General features: G+C 49.9%; 1 protein-coding gene across 1 annotated transcript in view; it reads left to right on the top strand.

The window, feature by feature from the left end:
* The window catches only part of LOC129133492 (hydrocephalus-inducing protein homolog), a 48274-nt gene extending 31631 nt beyond the window's left edge, over positions 1-16643 (top strand). Inside the window, exons 17-18 of the mRNA XM_077173135.1 lie at positions 9579-9689; positions 16388-16643. Of these exons, the coding sequence (XP_077029250.1) occupies positions 9579-9689; positions 16388-16643 (367 nt within the window). The remainder of the gene's footprint in view (positions 1-9578; positions 9690-16387) is intronic.
* Positions 16644-17005: the final 362 nt, after the last annotated feature.

Genomic DNA, 17005 nt, shown 5'->3' with positions numbered 1-17005 from the left:
CTTCCAGAGGACAGACTTTGGCCTGTTTAGGAGAGTTATTCAGAGAGTTCCTTGGGAAGCAGCCCTTAAAAACAAAGGAGTTCAGGAAGGGTGGGCATGCTTCAAAACAATGATCTTGAGGGCACAGGAACAGACTGTCTTTGTGTGCCAAAAGACAAGTCGAGACGAGGCAAATGCCCAGCCTGGATGGGCAAGGAGGTTTTGGAGGAACTTAAGAATAAAAAGAGGATGTATCATCTTTGGAAGGAGGGTCAGGTCTCTCAGGTAGTTTTTAAGGGGGCTGCGAGAGCATGTAGGAAAAAAACCTAGGGCAGCCAAACTCAGAAGTTACAATGGCAACTTTTGTAAATGCCTTAAATTGAAAGATGTAGCTAGGTGTGTTTTCAATTCCTATCTGTTAGAGATGGGGCAGTTATCTTCTGTTCATTGGGCAGTTTTCTTTATCTTTGCCTCAATCAATCCCCCTCTGGGGAGGTATCTTCTGTTAATTGGCCATTGAGTCTCACTGTATGACTGATAAAAATTACATAATCTCATTGTGAGATGCTCTGCCCAGAGTGAGGAGCCAAGCATTCCTACTGAGATATAATCTGAGATTTTGGGACACTAGTACAGCTTTTCCACTGGATTCTCAGAGGAGCAGCTTTCAGCCCCACTGGATGCCCAGAGGAGCAGCTTTCTTCTCCGCTGGATTCCCAGAGGAACACCAGGCCCATCTACACCACCACTGGACCTTCAGAGGAAAACTACACCTTTCTACAGGATCCCTGCTCCAACAGAACCCCACCTGTCACTGCAGGGACACTGCAGCCACCATTCAATCGGACTGCTACCAAGACCAACAAGTATTCTGACTCAGTAGGTTTTTTTTGTTGTTTGTACTATTTCATTTGTATTTTTAGTTCTCCTAGTAAAGAACTGTTATTCCTATTCCAATATCTTTGCCTGAGAGCCTCTTAATTTCAAAATTATAATAATTCAGAGGGAGGGGATTTACATTTTCCATTTCAAGGGAGGCTCCTGCCTTCCTTAGTGAACACCTGTCTTTTCAAACTAAGCCATTCACCCTTAGAGGAAAATTGAAAATATATACCCCACACTCATTTTAGAAGTATCCTAAGCCAAAAGACTGAGAAATGCCTCACTGATTCCTGTATGTTGAATGTTGAAGCCATCTTGATAGCTAATGATTTAGAGCTGATTGTGAGTAACCAACTCAACCCTGCCCAGTTCTTGTATGGAGAAGCAGATGAGGAATTTATACATAATTGCCTAGAAGTTATAAACTATCAAACTAAAGTAAGGAAGGATCGTACAGATCAACCACTCCAAGGTGGAAAACGATTGTACATTGATGGATCTTCATGGGTAATAAAGGGGCACAGGGTATCAGGGTACACTACAGTGCATGAAGGTTTGGTGGCCATAGAAAAGAGAAAGTTACCATCCAACTAGTCAGCCCAAGGTGTGAGTTGTATGCCCTAAAATGAGCTCCGGAAATTTTGGCACAGAAAAGGGGAACAATAGATACAGACTATAAATACACTTTTGGAGTAGCGCATACCTTTAGGAAAATCTGGGAAGAAAGGGGGGTATTCAATTCAAAGGGAAAGGGATTGATTAATGAAAAACTCATTTTAGAGGTGTTAGAAACATGACAATTACCAGAGGAAGTAGCAGTGGTGTATGTTAAAGGACATCAAAAAGGGGTGACTCAGGAGGTAAAAGGAAACAATTTAGCTGATTTAGAAGCTAAAACTGCAACTGAATCTGAGACAGAAAAACTAATAATAGTATTAACATCCATGAGAGAAATGCAAAAAGTCCCAGTATTCAGTGGAACAGAAGAGGAAGAACTTCTCAAAACAGGAGCCAAGAAAGATAATGAATGCAAGTGGAGATTAGCAGATGGGAGGCAAATATTGAAAAAACCCCTTGCCAAGAAAATGCTAGAAGACATATATGGGACAACCCATTGGGGTACACAATTGTTAAGTGATCAAATTCTAAGGGACTGGGGATTCATGGGAATTTTCAGAATAGCTAAGCAAGTAACTGAATGGTGTGTGATATGTCAACAAATGAATAAGAAAATCATGAGGAAAACACCCAGGGGAGGGTGACAACTAGCCTTATGGCCCTTTCAAAACATTCAACTGAACTTTACTGAGCTTCCCCATGTACAACGGTGGAAGTTTTTGCCAGTGATAGTAGATCACTTGACTGATTGGGTAGAGGTGGTACCCACTGTGAAAGCCAGTGCCAATGTTGTGAGTAAAACACTTCTAGAATCAATCAGTCCCCAATATGAGATGGTAAACAGGCTTGATTCTGACTGGGGAACTCATTTTAAATCGAAGATATTGCAGAAAATTGTTCAGGGCCTGGGAGTAAAATGGGAATTACACATTCCATGGCATCCATAGAGTTCCAGTTGGGTTGAGAGAATGAATCAGTCTCTTAAAAGAGCTCCAGTTAAGCTAATGATTGAAACCCAAATGTCATGGATAAAATGTCTCCCTTTGGCCTTATTAAGAATTAGAACCCAACCCCAGTCAGATCTGGGGGTGTCACCCTCTGAAATGATGTTTGGGTTGCCCTTCCTGACCTCACCCCAGAAGGTTGCCACCTATGAGGAAGGGGAAGCCAATGCCAAGAAATAAGTGATGTCTATAGCACAAACCTTAGAAGGGCTAAGACATAAAGGGGCAATTCCTCAAACTACCACCCTGGATTTCAGAATCCATAACATTAATCCCGGGGATTGGGTGATGATTAAGTCATGGAGAGGTCAGTCTCTAACTCCCCAGTGGGAAGGTCCCTTTCAGGTACTGCTCACCACTGAATCAGCCATGCGAACTGCAGAGCGGGGATGGACTCAGTGCAACAGAGTCAATGGCCCAGTAGAAGAACCCAAAGAGTGGACTGTAACATCCAGGCTGGGTGAAACAAGATTGACTCTCAAGCAGAGACTGAGAGACAACCAGAAAAACACCAAGATGCCCAAAAAGTAGAGTCAAGCTTCCACCAACCAGCTTGAGAACTGTTTTCCTGTTTTAATGGGTGAGAATTACCAGCATCTGTTGAGAGGAAGCACACAAGGGACTGTAAAAGGTAATGGGACAGCTTCTTCAAGAAAATAAGACAAAGGAAGGAGGGCAAGACCGGGTTGGCCCCTTTGTTCCTCACCAAGAAGGCTCCATAGCCCTGCTGTGGGTAGCACCCCTGTAGGCATGGTAAGGTAGGGACAAAAGGCCATACCAGACCTCTATCATTCCTCAGTTGTCTTTTAATTCAACAGGGACTGGAGGGCAGGACCGAGTTGGCCTCTGTACTCATCCCTAAGATACACCAACTATGGGTAGCAGACACATAGGCATGGTAGATGGGAGTCAAAGCCATACTGGACCTCTGGGATGCCCTTTTGCCCATTCCAAATGATTGTCTCCAAGGAAAACCTGAGATTTTTTCCTCCTGTTCCCACTGTCCTTGCCCACATCAAGAGATGCTGGCATGACACATTCAAGAGGGAGAGAAAATTTTTTACCTAATTGTTCAAGCAAAATGACTTCAAGAAAAAGAAAAGGGGGGAGTGTTATAGATGAGTAATCCTATGGTTGAGTCTCACAATTAAGCGGTGAATATTAAATATATGTTCAGAGAAGTTTTGTAGATGTATAGTTATCCTTCCCCTCCCCCTTGCATTGTTATCGCAGGACGGCCTCAGTAGTTGGGGCATTTGGGAGGGTTGGCTTGTTACTATGGCAGCACCTGACCTCCAATCAAGGTGTGAGACAGTGATCTCCACCACTGGACAGTGAAGAAGGAGTTGATTGACAAGACTTTGGGAGGGGCTAGAGGTATAAAAGAGCATCCATTGTGTAGATAAGTACATGGTGACTGAATTCTTTGCTCCTGCTGCTGTATTCTTTTCTTTCTTCAGTCTTCTGTTTTATTTTGATATGGTCCTGGGAGCACAGAGCAGAGCTCACTCAGGGCTCACTAGAGCAGAAATCATCCCAGGTTTGAAACAGTCATTCCCTGGCTGTGGGAAGAGAAGCTGCAGTTCCTGCAGGGATCTCCTGGAGCTGGCACATCCCAGAGCTTTTAGGACCTTTCAGGCGGACTCTCAGGGCTGCTCCAGGGCAGGGCTGTGGCCCTAGGGCAGGGCTGGCTTTCCCTGCTGCCCCAGCCCAGGCACAGCCCAAGGCAGCTCCTGTTGCCAGGCTCTGCTGCAGGGCTGAGCAGCCGGGGCTGCAGCCAGGGGTGCCCAGGGCTGTCCTGCAGAGCAGGGTCCTGCAGCCCAGGGCGCTGTGCTGGGGCAGGGACTCTGCTGCCTGCCAGGGACAGCTCTCAGCCAGCCCTGGCAGCTGCTCCCAGCACTGGGGAGAAGCTCTGGGGGGAAGGAGCCGCCCTGAGCAGGGCAGGGGCTGCTGCTGAGAGGGGCTGGGTGGGGCAGGGCTGCTCCCAGCTCCAGACCAGCCTGGACACTGCTCCGGAGGGCACTTCCCAAAGAAGGTAAGCCTGGGATTGTTGTAAAGATCAGGAGCTTTCCTGAGAGTGTTTTCAATTTCCTGCTTGGAGAAGGATGGGAACGTTGGGGTGATGACAAAAAGATTTTTTCATTTTATACAATTTTCATGTATTTGTAGCTCTATAAATTACTATTACATAGTTATAAATCTATATTCCTTTTTTAAGTCTATTAAACCCTTCATGAACTCTCTTACTATTATATACATCTATAACTATAATCCTTTATTAACTCTATTATTTTCCCTAACCTTTTTCTTTGATTTTAGAAAAATAAGCTGATTGTCTAAATGCATTCCTGAAATACATATAGTATACAATACATATAGTATCCTGTATAGTCTTATTATCAGGAAGAGGACCTACAAGAAGAAGATTTTGGTTTTTGACCAGAATGTGAGCAGTCAGAATAAAAAGTGAAGGCAAAGAAGCCCTTGGACCTACTCCAATGGATTGAGCCAGGGGTGTGTAACTGGGGTAAGTGAATCTCCTATTGGATGTTCCTGTTAAATTTCCTAACTAATCAACCTTAATAAATTGTTGAAATCAGGCCCCAGGTGTGCCCCATCCCCACTGGGACACCTGGAAGCTTCCAATTAATGTCTGGTTTTTACTTCACTCTTCTAACACTGTTGCAAGGGTTTTTTTTTTTTTTTTTTCTCTTTTGATTATAAAAAAACAAGGGGATGAGAGAAGCAGAACAGGAATTGTAATCCCAGAATCCCAGGACATTCTGAGTTGAAAGGGACACACAGGATCATCAAACTAATGTTTGAACTTTTACAGGGACTGCAGAACTGTAAATTCAGTTGATCAGTGTCTCTGCTGGGAGCCTCCCAAAGGGCCCTCAGCCACTCCTCAGCCCTGGACAGCAGCAGCATCACCTTTGCAGGGCCCAGCAGGGCTCTCCTGAGCTGCCCTTGCCCAGCTGCACACAGAGCCTGCCCCAGCCAGGGCCCTGCACACAGGCAGGTTTCTGTAGGGCCCCAGGCAGGGCACACAGGCTGGGATGGGCTCTGTGAGCGCTGGCAGGGACAAGGCTCCTCTCAGGAGGGAATGTCCAGGCCCAGGGAGATGCTCAGGGAAGCAGAGGGGGCTGAAGAGAGCAGTGCTGGGGCAGGAGGGCACTGTTGGTGTGTGGGAGGTGCCGGGCACAGCTGGGCACGGGAACACTGTCCTGAGTGCCCGGCTGTCTCTGCCCTGCCCTCTCAGGCACAGCACCACAACATCTGCTCTTGGTTCTGCACTGCCCTGACATTGGCACTGTTATCTGCTGCTCTCAGGGAGGCTCTGGCATTTGCAGCAGCTGAGTCAGGCACTGCCCTTGGCATTCCTGCCAGGCAGGGGTGTCCATGGGAATGGGGTGTCCAAGCTTCCCTGGCACCTGTGGGGCTGTGGGCAAAGCAGTCTATGGCAAAGAGGAATGAGCTGAGCCCCCTCCCTGAGATCCCATCATGGGCACAACCAGGGATCTCCTTGCTGTGCCCTGCCAAGCTCTGAGCTGCCCTCCTGGGTGCAAATCTGTGCCAGAGCCTCTGGGAGTTCCCTGAATGTCCCAAGGGGAAGGGCAGAGCTGCACAGCTGAGGAAATGCTGCTGGGTTTGCCAAGGGAGCCGGGAGTGTCCTTGGCACAAGGGGGTGCTGAGACCTTGCCCAGAGACCTTTAGAGAAGGTGAGACATTCAGGGATCCCTCTGCTCTGGGCAGGGTCTGGTTTATCCCAGGGTAGCTTGGGAGTGTGACTGTGCTCTAATTCCAGCCAAAGGTTTTCCCACAGCAGGACGAAGGGTGAGTGAGTTCTAGCTGTAGGGACTGTCTACAGGGAATGGGGCAGGTTTGGCTCCAAGCAGCCTCTCCTGACTTGTCACTGTCCTTTCTCCATGAACAGGGGCCCACGTGCAGCCGCGGCAAATGTCCAACAGCGGCTGCATCAGGCACTTCCTCCTGCTGGCATTGGCAGACACACGGCAGCTGCAGCTCCTGCACTTCTGCCTCTTGCTGGGCATCTCCCTGGCTGCCCTCCTGGGCAACAGCCTCATCATCAGCACTGTAGCCTGTGGCCACCACCTGCACACGCCCATGTTCTTCTTCCTGCTCAACCTGGCCCTCGCTGACCTGGGCTGCATCTGCACCACTGTCCCCAAAGCCATGCACAATTCCCTCTGGGACACCAGCAACATCTCCTACATTGGATGTGCAGTCCAACTATTTTTTTTGTCTTTTTCATTGCAGCAGAGTCTTCCCTCCTGACCATCGTGTGCTACGACCGCTACGTGTCCATCTGCAAACCCCTGCACTACGGGACTCTCCTGGGCAGCAGAGCTTGTGCCCACATGGCAGCAGCTGCCTGGGCCGGTGCCTTTCTCTATTCCCTGCTGCACACAGCCAATACATTTTCTCTGCCCCTGTGCCATGGCAATGCCCTGAGCCAGTTCTTCTGTGAAATGCCACAGATCCTCAAGCACCCCTGCTCCAAATCCTACCTCAGGGAACTTGGGTTTCTTATGGGTAGTGCTTTTCTGTTACTTGGCTGTTTTGTGTTCATTGTTTTCTCCTATGTGCAGATCTTCAGGGCTGTGCTGAGGATCCCCTCTGAGCAGGGACGGCACAAAGCCTTTTCCACCTGCCTCCCTCACCTGGCTGTACTGTCCCTGTTCATCAGCACTGCAGCATTTGCTCACCTGAAGCCCCCCTCCATCTCCTCCCCATCCCTGGATCTGGGCCTGTCAGTTCTGTACTCAGTGGTGCCTCCAGCCCTGAACCCCCTCATCTACAGCCTGAGGAACCAGGAGCTCAAGGCTGCAGTGTGGAGACTGATGATTGGATGCTTTCAGAAACATTAAACTGCTGGCCAGTTTCTGCAAATCACTTGTATTAAAACTAATCCTTGGTACTTCTTGTTGGTTGGTTATAGGTGTTTTTTCCTTTGTTTCAATTTTTAAACTATTTTCCACAAAGAAATGTCATTCTAGGTGCCATTTCTCATTTTGTTTCTCTCCACCTTCCCTGTGGCCACAGACTGTGTCAATGAGGGGCTGTGCTCTTGGTGGCTTTAAAGGAATGAAAGGATCTCTCCCAGCAAAGTTTTCTGCAGATGCCCTTTGTTTGCCTTCTCTGGAGCTGCAGCAGCAATGTCTGTGTGCAGAGCTGGGGGCAGATCAGTGCTGACCCAGCAGCAGCAGCAGCACTTGTTGTTTTCAATGCTGCTGCCGTGGCCCTGCCCCGCTGCCCTGGTGGCCCTGGTGTTGCTGCAGGGCCTGAGTGCTCTCGGGGCTGGGCACAGCCCTGGGGGTGGCAGTGCCGGGGCTGCAGCAGGGACAGGCCATGGGCACTGCTGGGGCAGCGCTGACGCCTCAGCCCAGGCCCTGGGGGCTCCAGGCTCCTTGCCCAGGCTCTCTCAAGAACACGGCCAGGCCAATGCTCAGCACAAAAAACCCCCGTGAGCAGCCCCAGGCTGGCCGTGGGCAGGCTGGGGGCAAACAGCATGGCTGGGGCTCTGCAAGGGCCCTGGGGCAGACGGGAAGGAGCAGCAGAGCAGGGGCTGATTCATCCCCAGTGCACTGCACAGCCCAGGGCAGCGTCCCAGAGCATCCTCATGCAGCTGCCAACAACATCCCCCCTCTGCAGCCCTGGCCTCTCCCCCAGCTCACACAAGGAAGGTGCTCCATTCTTGCAGGCACAGACACGGCAGCACTGGCTCAGCAGCCCCTGTTTGCATTGCTCACAGCAGGCAGGAGCCCCCCCATGCTGTTGCTGTGGGGACATGAACCTGAGGGAGCACAAATGCCATCAGCCCCTGGGGCCAGCAAGGGCTGGGGGACACCAGGGAAACCACTCAGCTTTGTCCTGGCCTCTGCAGTCAGCCAGAAAGTTTGTTCCCATCAGCTGGGAGTTTCCTGTGCCACTGCAGACACTGCTGCTCAGAGCCAGGGCTGCCTGGCAGCCACCCCTAAATTGCCTTGAGCATTTCCTTTGCTTCACCTTTGCTTTCTTTACTCCTCCTCCTACAAATTTCTTCCTCTTTCCTATCCCAGGGGGCCCAGAGATGGACACAGCACTTGAGGTCTGTGGAGAGCTTTGTGGACAGTTGGCTAGCTGAGAAAGGTCACCTCGACCTAGTACCGTTGGTTAAGTTAGAAGAAGGCAATTCTAGGATTCAGCAGTCAGCGTCCAACCAGTGACAAGGACATTGTGCCCTTGGTGCAACAGCAGGATTGAGGAGAGGATCTTTTGCCAGAAATATAGGATAGTTTCAGCAGAATAACCACAAGAATGTAGAAGCAGTAACAAAATAACCATAAGAATATAGAAGTAGCCGTGGTTGACTGATAAGTAATTAACCAATAATGAGCTCAGCTTTGCAATATGTATAAGCTTCATTAACACCAATCTAAATATGTGTGAACTAGCAATAAAGTTCGAGACTTGCTGATCACGCATATTGTGTGTCGCATTTCTTCCGCCGATCCAACAAATGGTGACCCTGCGACGTGATACCGGCAACGGCAACCACGGTGAATCGGTGTAGGACTTCGGTCCTGTCGCAGCAAGGACGGCGAATAAGCACCACTGAAAAAGGGAAGGTGCCGTGCCCTGGGTGACCTCAACGGAGAGCCCGGCTGATACGTGCTGCCGAGACCTTGTAGGGCTGCAACAGCGCTGACGTTTTTAAAATGGATAGAGAAAGGCAAGCAGCATAGGATTTATTTACTTGCTTTTTACAAAAGCGTCAGGTTAAGGGCATAGATTTGCAGAAAGAGCTTCCTGGGTTGTTAGCTTATGGGTATGAACAGGGAGTTTTTCAAAATCCTCATACAGTCCATGAGTTAACGGAGTGGCATAAATTTGGGCACAAGCTGTGGGAGGCAGTCATAGATGATGATAAAACTGCAAAAAAGTTGGGAAAGCTGTGGCGGGTTGTGCATGATGAGTTATTACAATATCAGGCAGAAAAGAAGGCTGCCCAGCAAGCTAGCGTGGCACATGAAAAGAATAAGAGTTATGGGGACTGGTTTAATTGTCTGTTACCCCCTGCCACATCTACAGTCATTTTGCCACCAACATCGGCTCCTGCTTCAAGCAGCAGCTCACCCCCTGCGTGTGCTACAACAGCACCGTCCGCACCGCCTGTGTCAAACCCTCCATCTCCTCCTCCTAGTAATGAGCTGATCCCTTGGTCAGAGAGTGGCCTAGTCGGGGCCATTGCACAGGGGCGAAGGGAGGCATGGGCAGCGGTAACAAAGAATATCATGGATACGGGGGATGAGGAGGCTATAAATGCAGCTATGGATGTTGCTTGTCCGGTGATATATTCTCCTGTGGCAGGAGGCGGGTTTCAAGCAATAATAACTGCTCTAGACTGGAAGTTGTTGTCACAATTATGGTCCACAGTTAGTCAATTTGGGGTAACCGATGAGCCCACAAAACAAATGCTTGATTATATCTGGGGGACTCAGGTTTTGCTGCCAACTGATTGCAGAGGAATAGCAAAGCTTATCTTCACTCAGCATCAGCAGCTCTTGTTTAATGCACACTGGCAGTCACTCTGTCAGGAATGCGTAGCAGTAGCACGGCAGCCAGGTGACCCTAGAGGAGTTAATGGGTCAAGGGCCTTTTCTTCGGACAGAAGCACAAGCCTTACTCGGTCCTGATAAGTGTCGGGAGGCTATGCGCCTGGTGCGGTTGGCTATAGATAGGATAAAAGAGCCAGGGGGGATTCCTTCTTATATGGGAATAAAGCAAGGGAGAGATGAGTCATTTGGATCTTTTATAGATAAGGTAGCCAATGCTACTGAGCGGGCAGGAGTCCCTGATTTCATGACGGGTACTTTGTTAAAACAATGTGCACTCCAGAACAGTAATCAGGCTACGAGGAACGTATTAAATACCCTAGGAGCTAATTGGTCTATAGAAGAAGCTTTAGAACGATTGGCGAATGTGCCCGTAGGGAATCAAGCAATGTTAGTAGATGCTATTAAGGAGTTAGGAGCAGGATTACAAAAACAGGCAGAAGCCTCACAGAGTCAGGTGTTAGCTGCTCTTGCCCCCCTACAAGCAGCAGCAATAAATACTCCACGGGGTTCATCTACTGGCTGATTCAAATGTTACCAGTGTGGAGGTATAGGACACACGTGACGGGCTTGTCAAGCAGCCAGCGTCTGGTGCCAAAATTGTCGCTTGGATACCCACAACAGCGGAGCCTGCCAACGCCGCTCGGGAAACGGGAAAGCCAGCGCATCCACCAGCCGCCGCGCCCAGACACAAGTAGCTGCTGTCAACACCTCAGCTCAGCTTCCCTACAAGCAGCCACCGCCAGGAGCCTCGGGCTGAACGTGGCAGCCTCAGTAGCAGTAACATTGATGACCACCTAACAGGAAAAGGTTCCGACTGGAATAAAGGGACCAATCATCATTGATGGACAACTTATGGGAGCTTTGCTCCTGGGACGATCATCGGCCACCATGATGGGATTGTTTGTTTTACCTGGGGTAATAGACGCTGATTATACCGGGGAAATTTCTGTTATGGTGCAGAGTCTTTTTCCACCTATACAAATCGAGAAAGGACAAAGGATAGCTCAGTTGGTTCCTTTGGAACAAATGGCTAAAACTTTACCCCCTCGTCAATCACAGTCGAGAGGGGAGCGAGGATTTGGTTCCACTGGAGGACTTACTTTATTAACAATGAACCTGAATGACCGACCAAAGCGCACTGTAATAATGGAGTATCGGGGTGGGAGGCAAACCTTGGAAGGATTTTATTGGATACTGGGCGGACTCCAGCCTTGTTAGTCCGGATTTCTGGCCCCACAACTGGCCATTACAGACAACCACAGTGACAGTTACCGGGGTTGGAGGCCTAACACTTGCAAGAAAATCACCCATGTTATCGGTAACTATTGATGGAAAAACTTTGTGGAGTGTTTTCTCAGTTGTACCTTTGCCCGCTACTGTACAGTGTCTTGTTGGTCGGGACATTTTGCCTCAAATGGGAGTAGTGCTGACAAATGAGCACCCTTTAGGCTAATGGCCATTGCATGGACTTTCCCAATCCCATTAACTTGGACCACGGACGTTCCAGTGTGGGTTAAGCAGTGGCCGTTAAAAAGGGAAAGTCTGGAACAAGTTCATATACTAGTACATGAACAATATAAGCAAGGTCATTTACAGTTGTCAACAAGTCCATGGAATACCCCTATCTTTGTTATTAAAAAGAAGTCCGGGAAGTATCGCTTACTACATGATTTGCGGGCTGCGAATGAACCAATGGAGCCTATGGGAGCCTTACAACCAGGATTACCTAACCCGGCTATGTTGCCAAGGGACTGGCCACTTTGGATTGTTGATCTTAAGGACTGGTTTTTTACTATTGCTCTTCACCCTCGAGACACTCGGAGGTTTGCCTTTACCTTACCGGCGTTAAATAGGGAAGAGCCAGACACGAGATTTGAACGGGTTTCTCTTCCGCAGGGGATGCGCAACAGCGCCACCTTGTGTCAACCTTGTGTCAATGCTTTACAACCTTTGCGGCAGGCCTGGCCTGAAACAATCATTTATCATTATATGGATGAGATTTTATTTGCACAGCCACAACCTTTTACAGGTCAACAAATTCAAAAGATACATAATGCCCTGAAACTACATGGATTGGCTGTAGCTCCTAAAAAATTCAATTATCTGCACCTTGGAAATATCTAGGATGGATACTTACTGATCAAATTGTTACCCCCCCCCCAGAACTTGCAATTAAATATTAAAATACATACATACATACCTGATCAGATACGGATACCAATGAAGAAACATGCATTGACCTGGTACCTGACAAACAGTATGGAATTACAAGAGGCTCTGTTGGGAGCTGGTAGCGTGATTGCCACTGATGATATTCCCAATATACTGTTGAATTGGGTAGGGCAATGGGGTTGGATTCAATACGCAAAAAGATCACAGAAGCCCCTGTTGGATGCTATACCAGTCTATATGGATGCAGGAAGAAAATCCAGAACGGCTGCAGTAACCTGGCAGGAAAAGGGACAATGGCACCATCAGATTCTCCAGGCTTCTGAGTTGGATACTTTACAAACGATGGAGCTGTTGGCTGTTGTATGGGCCATGATGCACTTTTCTGGGCCTCTCAACATAGTGACAGATTCTGTGTATGTTGCAGGAGCGTGTGAGCGAATAGAAGATGCCTCTATAAAAGAGGTTCAAAACAGGAGGTTCCATGAGCTGTTTATACAGTTGCAGAGGGCAATTAAGCTGAGGAAACATCTTTTCTCTGTTATCCATATCAGAAGTCACAAGTGGGCTATTGGTCTAGGAGAGGGTAATGCGCGAGCAGATAAGCTAGTCTCAATCACACAAGCGACTCCAATTCCCAGGCAGACTATGGCCAGAGAGGCACATTCCATGTTTCACCAAAATGCAAAAGGCCTCCATAGAGAATTTCAGATATCTATGGAGGAGGCACGGGCAATAGTCAAAGCCTGTGCCATATGTAGTCATCATAATGGGGGCTGCGGGTTAGGTCGGGGAGTTAACCCAAGAGGGCTGAACACAAATGAGACCTGGCAAATGGATGTCACACATGTTGCTGAGTTTGGAAGGATGAAGTATGCGCACGTTACTGAAGACACTTACAGTCATTTTATATGGGCCACAGCACAAACTGGTGAGAAAGCAGGGCAGGTGGAGAGACATCTCAGTAGTTGTTTTGCAGTAATGGGAGTGCCACGGCGCATCAAGACAGATAACGGGCCTGCTTACTGTAGCAAAAGAATAAAGCAGTTCATGCAATTGTGGGGGACAGAACACGTGACAGGCATCCCTAATTCTCCTACAGGGCAAGCAATTGTAGAGAGAGCAAATGGTACCTTGAAAAGATATCTGGGTAAATACACCCATATCAGAGAGCCACAAGAAAGATTGTTAAAGTGTTTATTTGTGTTAAATCACTTGTGTGTTTTGGGGGAAAGTAAAGTTCCTGCTGTAATTCGCCACTATGTACAGGAAAAAGATGATGTGAAGCAAGATGTATGGGTAAGATACAGAGATCCTAAAACAGGACAATGGAGAGGAGGAGGCACCAAAAGCAAAGGGTAGCTGGGCTTCACTGTTCTGCAGGAATTAGGGGTGGGGAGCAATCTCCCACCCTGTCTGCAGCTGCTCCCACGGGGATGTGAGGGCTGATCCCAGAGCCCCAAGGGTCACAGTCAGGGCTGCCCTCAGGGAATGCTCACCTGGTATTGAGGGGCAGCGTGAGAACACCTGGATCTTGGGGCACCCAGCTGCCCCCCATGTTTGGAGGTGTCTGAGGAGGGCTGGGACAATGCCAGGGCCATCCTGCAGTGACATCCCTCCTGTCCTGCTCTGGGTGAGCTCAGTCCCAAACGTGACCCTGATCCTGGTCTCAATCTCACTCCACGTTTAGACACACTCACAGTTCTGTATTTAATCACATCCCAGTTCCAAACTTGTCTAGCCCCAGACCCAGTCCCAACCCCAGCCCTAAAGCCAATCCCATGTCTAGCCTTAACCCCAATCCCAGCTCTAATCCAAATCTCAGCCCCAAGTCCAACTCCAGCCCCAATTTCAGCCCCTTCCTAAATCCTCAGCCCCAAACCAAATCCCAGGTTCAGCCCTTCTGGGGCTTTGGGGGTGTCTCTGTCCCTGTGCCCCCGATGATGTTTGGGTGGGGTCACAGCAGGGCTGAAAGGGACAGAGACCCCCCCGGCCTTCCCAGGTGTGAGAAGGTGGCAGAGCCCCCCCAGCCCCGAGCAGCCTCAGCGGTGAGAGGGACACAGAGCCCCTGGTGCCCAGCCCTGCACAGGCATTCCCTAAGGCCAGAGGGATGGAGACCCCCCAAGCATCCCGCAGGGTGAGGGGACAGAGACCCCCGAGCATCCCCTGGGCTGAGAGGGACAGCGACTGCCCCGAGCACCCCCTGGCACAGGGGTGAGAGGGAGGGAGACCCCCCAGGCATTCCCTGGGGTGAGAATGATGGAGACCCCCTGGGGAATGGCCTGGGGTGACAGGGACAGCCCCTGGGGAATGGCCTGGGGTGACAGGGGCACTCCCTGGGAAATGGCCTGGGGTGACAGGGACAGGGACAACACTGGCCACCCACAACAGCCGTTTTCCTCATCAGCTCTCCTGTACGTCACTCAGAGGAAGCTGTGTCCAAGTTTCCAAGAGTTCCGCCAGAGAGAAGCACAACCTCCTCAGAAGAGGGAACCATGCTGTTGTCAAAGGCACTTGGGGTCAGAGAACAGTGTGTAAACTCACTGTGCCAAAATAATGTCACAATCTGGCTAGTAAAATTGTTAGAGAGATGCCTCTGCCCCAATTAAGGTCCTAAGAAGACCAAATCCAAAGTGGATTTTATTGAACAGTAAATGTAGGGTAGACAGAGAGATGGAAAGAAAGAGAAAAGGAGGGAGAGCAAGAGTGAGTGACAAGAACAGAGACCTCCCCTGGGGCAGGGCAAGTGTGACATTGTCCCCTGTGTGTGTGGCCTTCCCAGGGTGGGGGTTTTACACCTGAGCCAGTTTGGGTAAGGGGGGTGGTGTTCACCCCCTGAGCAGGGATTACCCCACTGTTTCAGGTTGCAGTGTAAGATGGAACCAAATGCATCTTTTCAATCCCCATCTTCATCAACTGCTATAAACAGGTGGGGCAGTGTTCTTGATCTCTTCCATGACACAGCCCTGATAACGCCCTCCAGGGGACATATCTCCTGTGAATGGGCCATTGAGTGTCACTGCAGGACTGATAAAATTCCATCATCCCATTGTGGGATGCTTCGCCCAGGGGGAGGATCCAAGCATTCCTACCTGGATATAAGCTGAGGCTTGCTACAACCAGGAACAGCTTGCCTACTGGATTCCCAGAGGACAAGAGCTCCAGAACCACCACTGGACCTTCAGAGGAAGACCAGACCCTTCTACAGAACCACTGCTTTGACAGAATCACGTTCATCTCTCCAACAGGACTGCAGCCACCATTTAATGGGACTGCTGCCACCACCCTGACCAACAGGGTGTCAGGTTATATCCTGACTCTGTCAGTTTAAGGCAGTGTTTCTGTATCATTGCCTTGATCTTCATTTTCTTATTAAATTGTAGTTCTGCCTTAGACTCTCCCCCTGGTTTGCCTTCAAACCAGTACAAAAGACATTGTGTGCACCCTTTGTTTTCTTCCCAAAACAGGATTTCCCATCCCCAAAACTTTGCCAGATGGAAGAGGAGGCTGCGAGGAAGAGGAAGGAGCACCAGAACACCCAGGCAGGTGAGGAGGAAGTCAGTGCCCCTTTCCCCCTCTCTCCTGCTCCATCTCCCAGCCCAGCATCACCCCCGGCTGCAGGACAGCCCTGCTGCCAACCCCGTCCTGCTGGGGATGCACTGGGGGGATCTCCTTCCCTTCCCTCTGGCACAGAGGCAAATCCCATCCTCTCCTTGTCTTTCCTCCCCCAGAGAAGGAGCTGAGGATGGAGACCAGGGAGGAAAAATCTCCATGGCAGAACCTCATGGAAGAGGCTGTTTTGAGCAACTCTAGTACACAGGAATCCAACAGGGAGGAAAATCCCCAGAGATGCCACAGGAGGAGGGGCTCTAAACCCAGACCAGGGTGCTCTGAGGAGGAAACACCCACCCTGTGCCAGGAAGGTGGACAGAGCTTCAGCCAGAGCTGAGAGCTGGTGGTCCCTGAGCAGCTTCATGATGGGGAGAAGTCCCACAAGTGCTTGGAGTGTGGGAAGATCTTTAGGCAGAGCAGCACCCTGATCAGCCACCAGATGATCCACACTGGGGAATGGCCCTATGAGTGTGGGGAGTGTGGGAAGGGCTTCAGCTGCAGCTTAGAACTCATCACCCACCTGTGCATCCACACTGGGGAGAGGCCCTACGAGTGCCCCACCTGTGGGAAGAGGTTCCAGACCAGCACAAATCTCTGCCTGCATGAGTGGAGTCACACCCAGGAGAGGCCCTTCCGCTGCCCATATTGCGGGAACGGCTTCAAGAAAAAATCCACCTTCATCACCCGCCGGCGCATCCACACCGGGGAGAGGGAGGCCCTACGAGTGCCCCACTTCATGGGAACAGCTTCTCCATGAGCTTGGACTTGAGCAGACACCAATGGAGTCGCCAGTAAGGGAAGTTCTGCGAGTGCCCCAGCTGCAGGAAGAGCTTCATGCGCCAATCCAGCTTCTTTCTCCATTGGAGGTGCCACGTTGGGAAGAGCCCTGGGGATCCATTTTCCCTGTAATCCATGCTGGGAAGACAGCTGTCAATTTTCCTGCCCCTGGCAATGACCTGATGTGGAATTGAAAAACATAAGGGTCTGGCCATGGCCCTGTCATTATATCCACTCCCACCTCAGGTCATTGCCAGGGGCAGGAAAGGGAATCTCTCTCTCTCTCTATCGCTGCGGAGAAGGGTGTCCTTTCCAGACAGGGGAAATTGTGGCCAAGAAGAC

Source organism: Agelaius phoeniceus, unplaced genomic scaffold (genome assembly GCF_051311805.1).
Source record: "Agelaius phoeniceus isolate bAgePho1 unplaced genomic scaffold, bAgePho1.hap1 Scaffold_225, whole genome shotgun sequence".
NCBI lineage: Eukaryota > Metazoa > Chordata > Aves > Passeriformes > Icteridae > Agelaius > Agelaius phoeniceus.
Note: the sequence above shows the minus strand (reverse complement) of the source record. Positions and strands in the feature narration are given on the sequence as shown.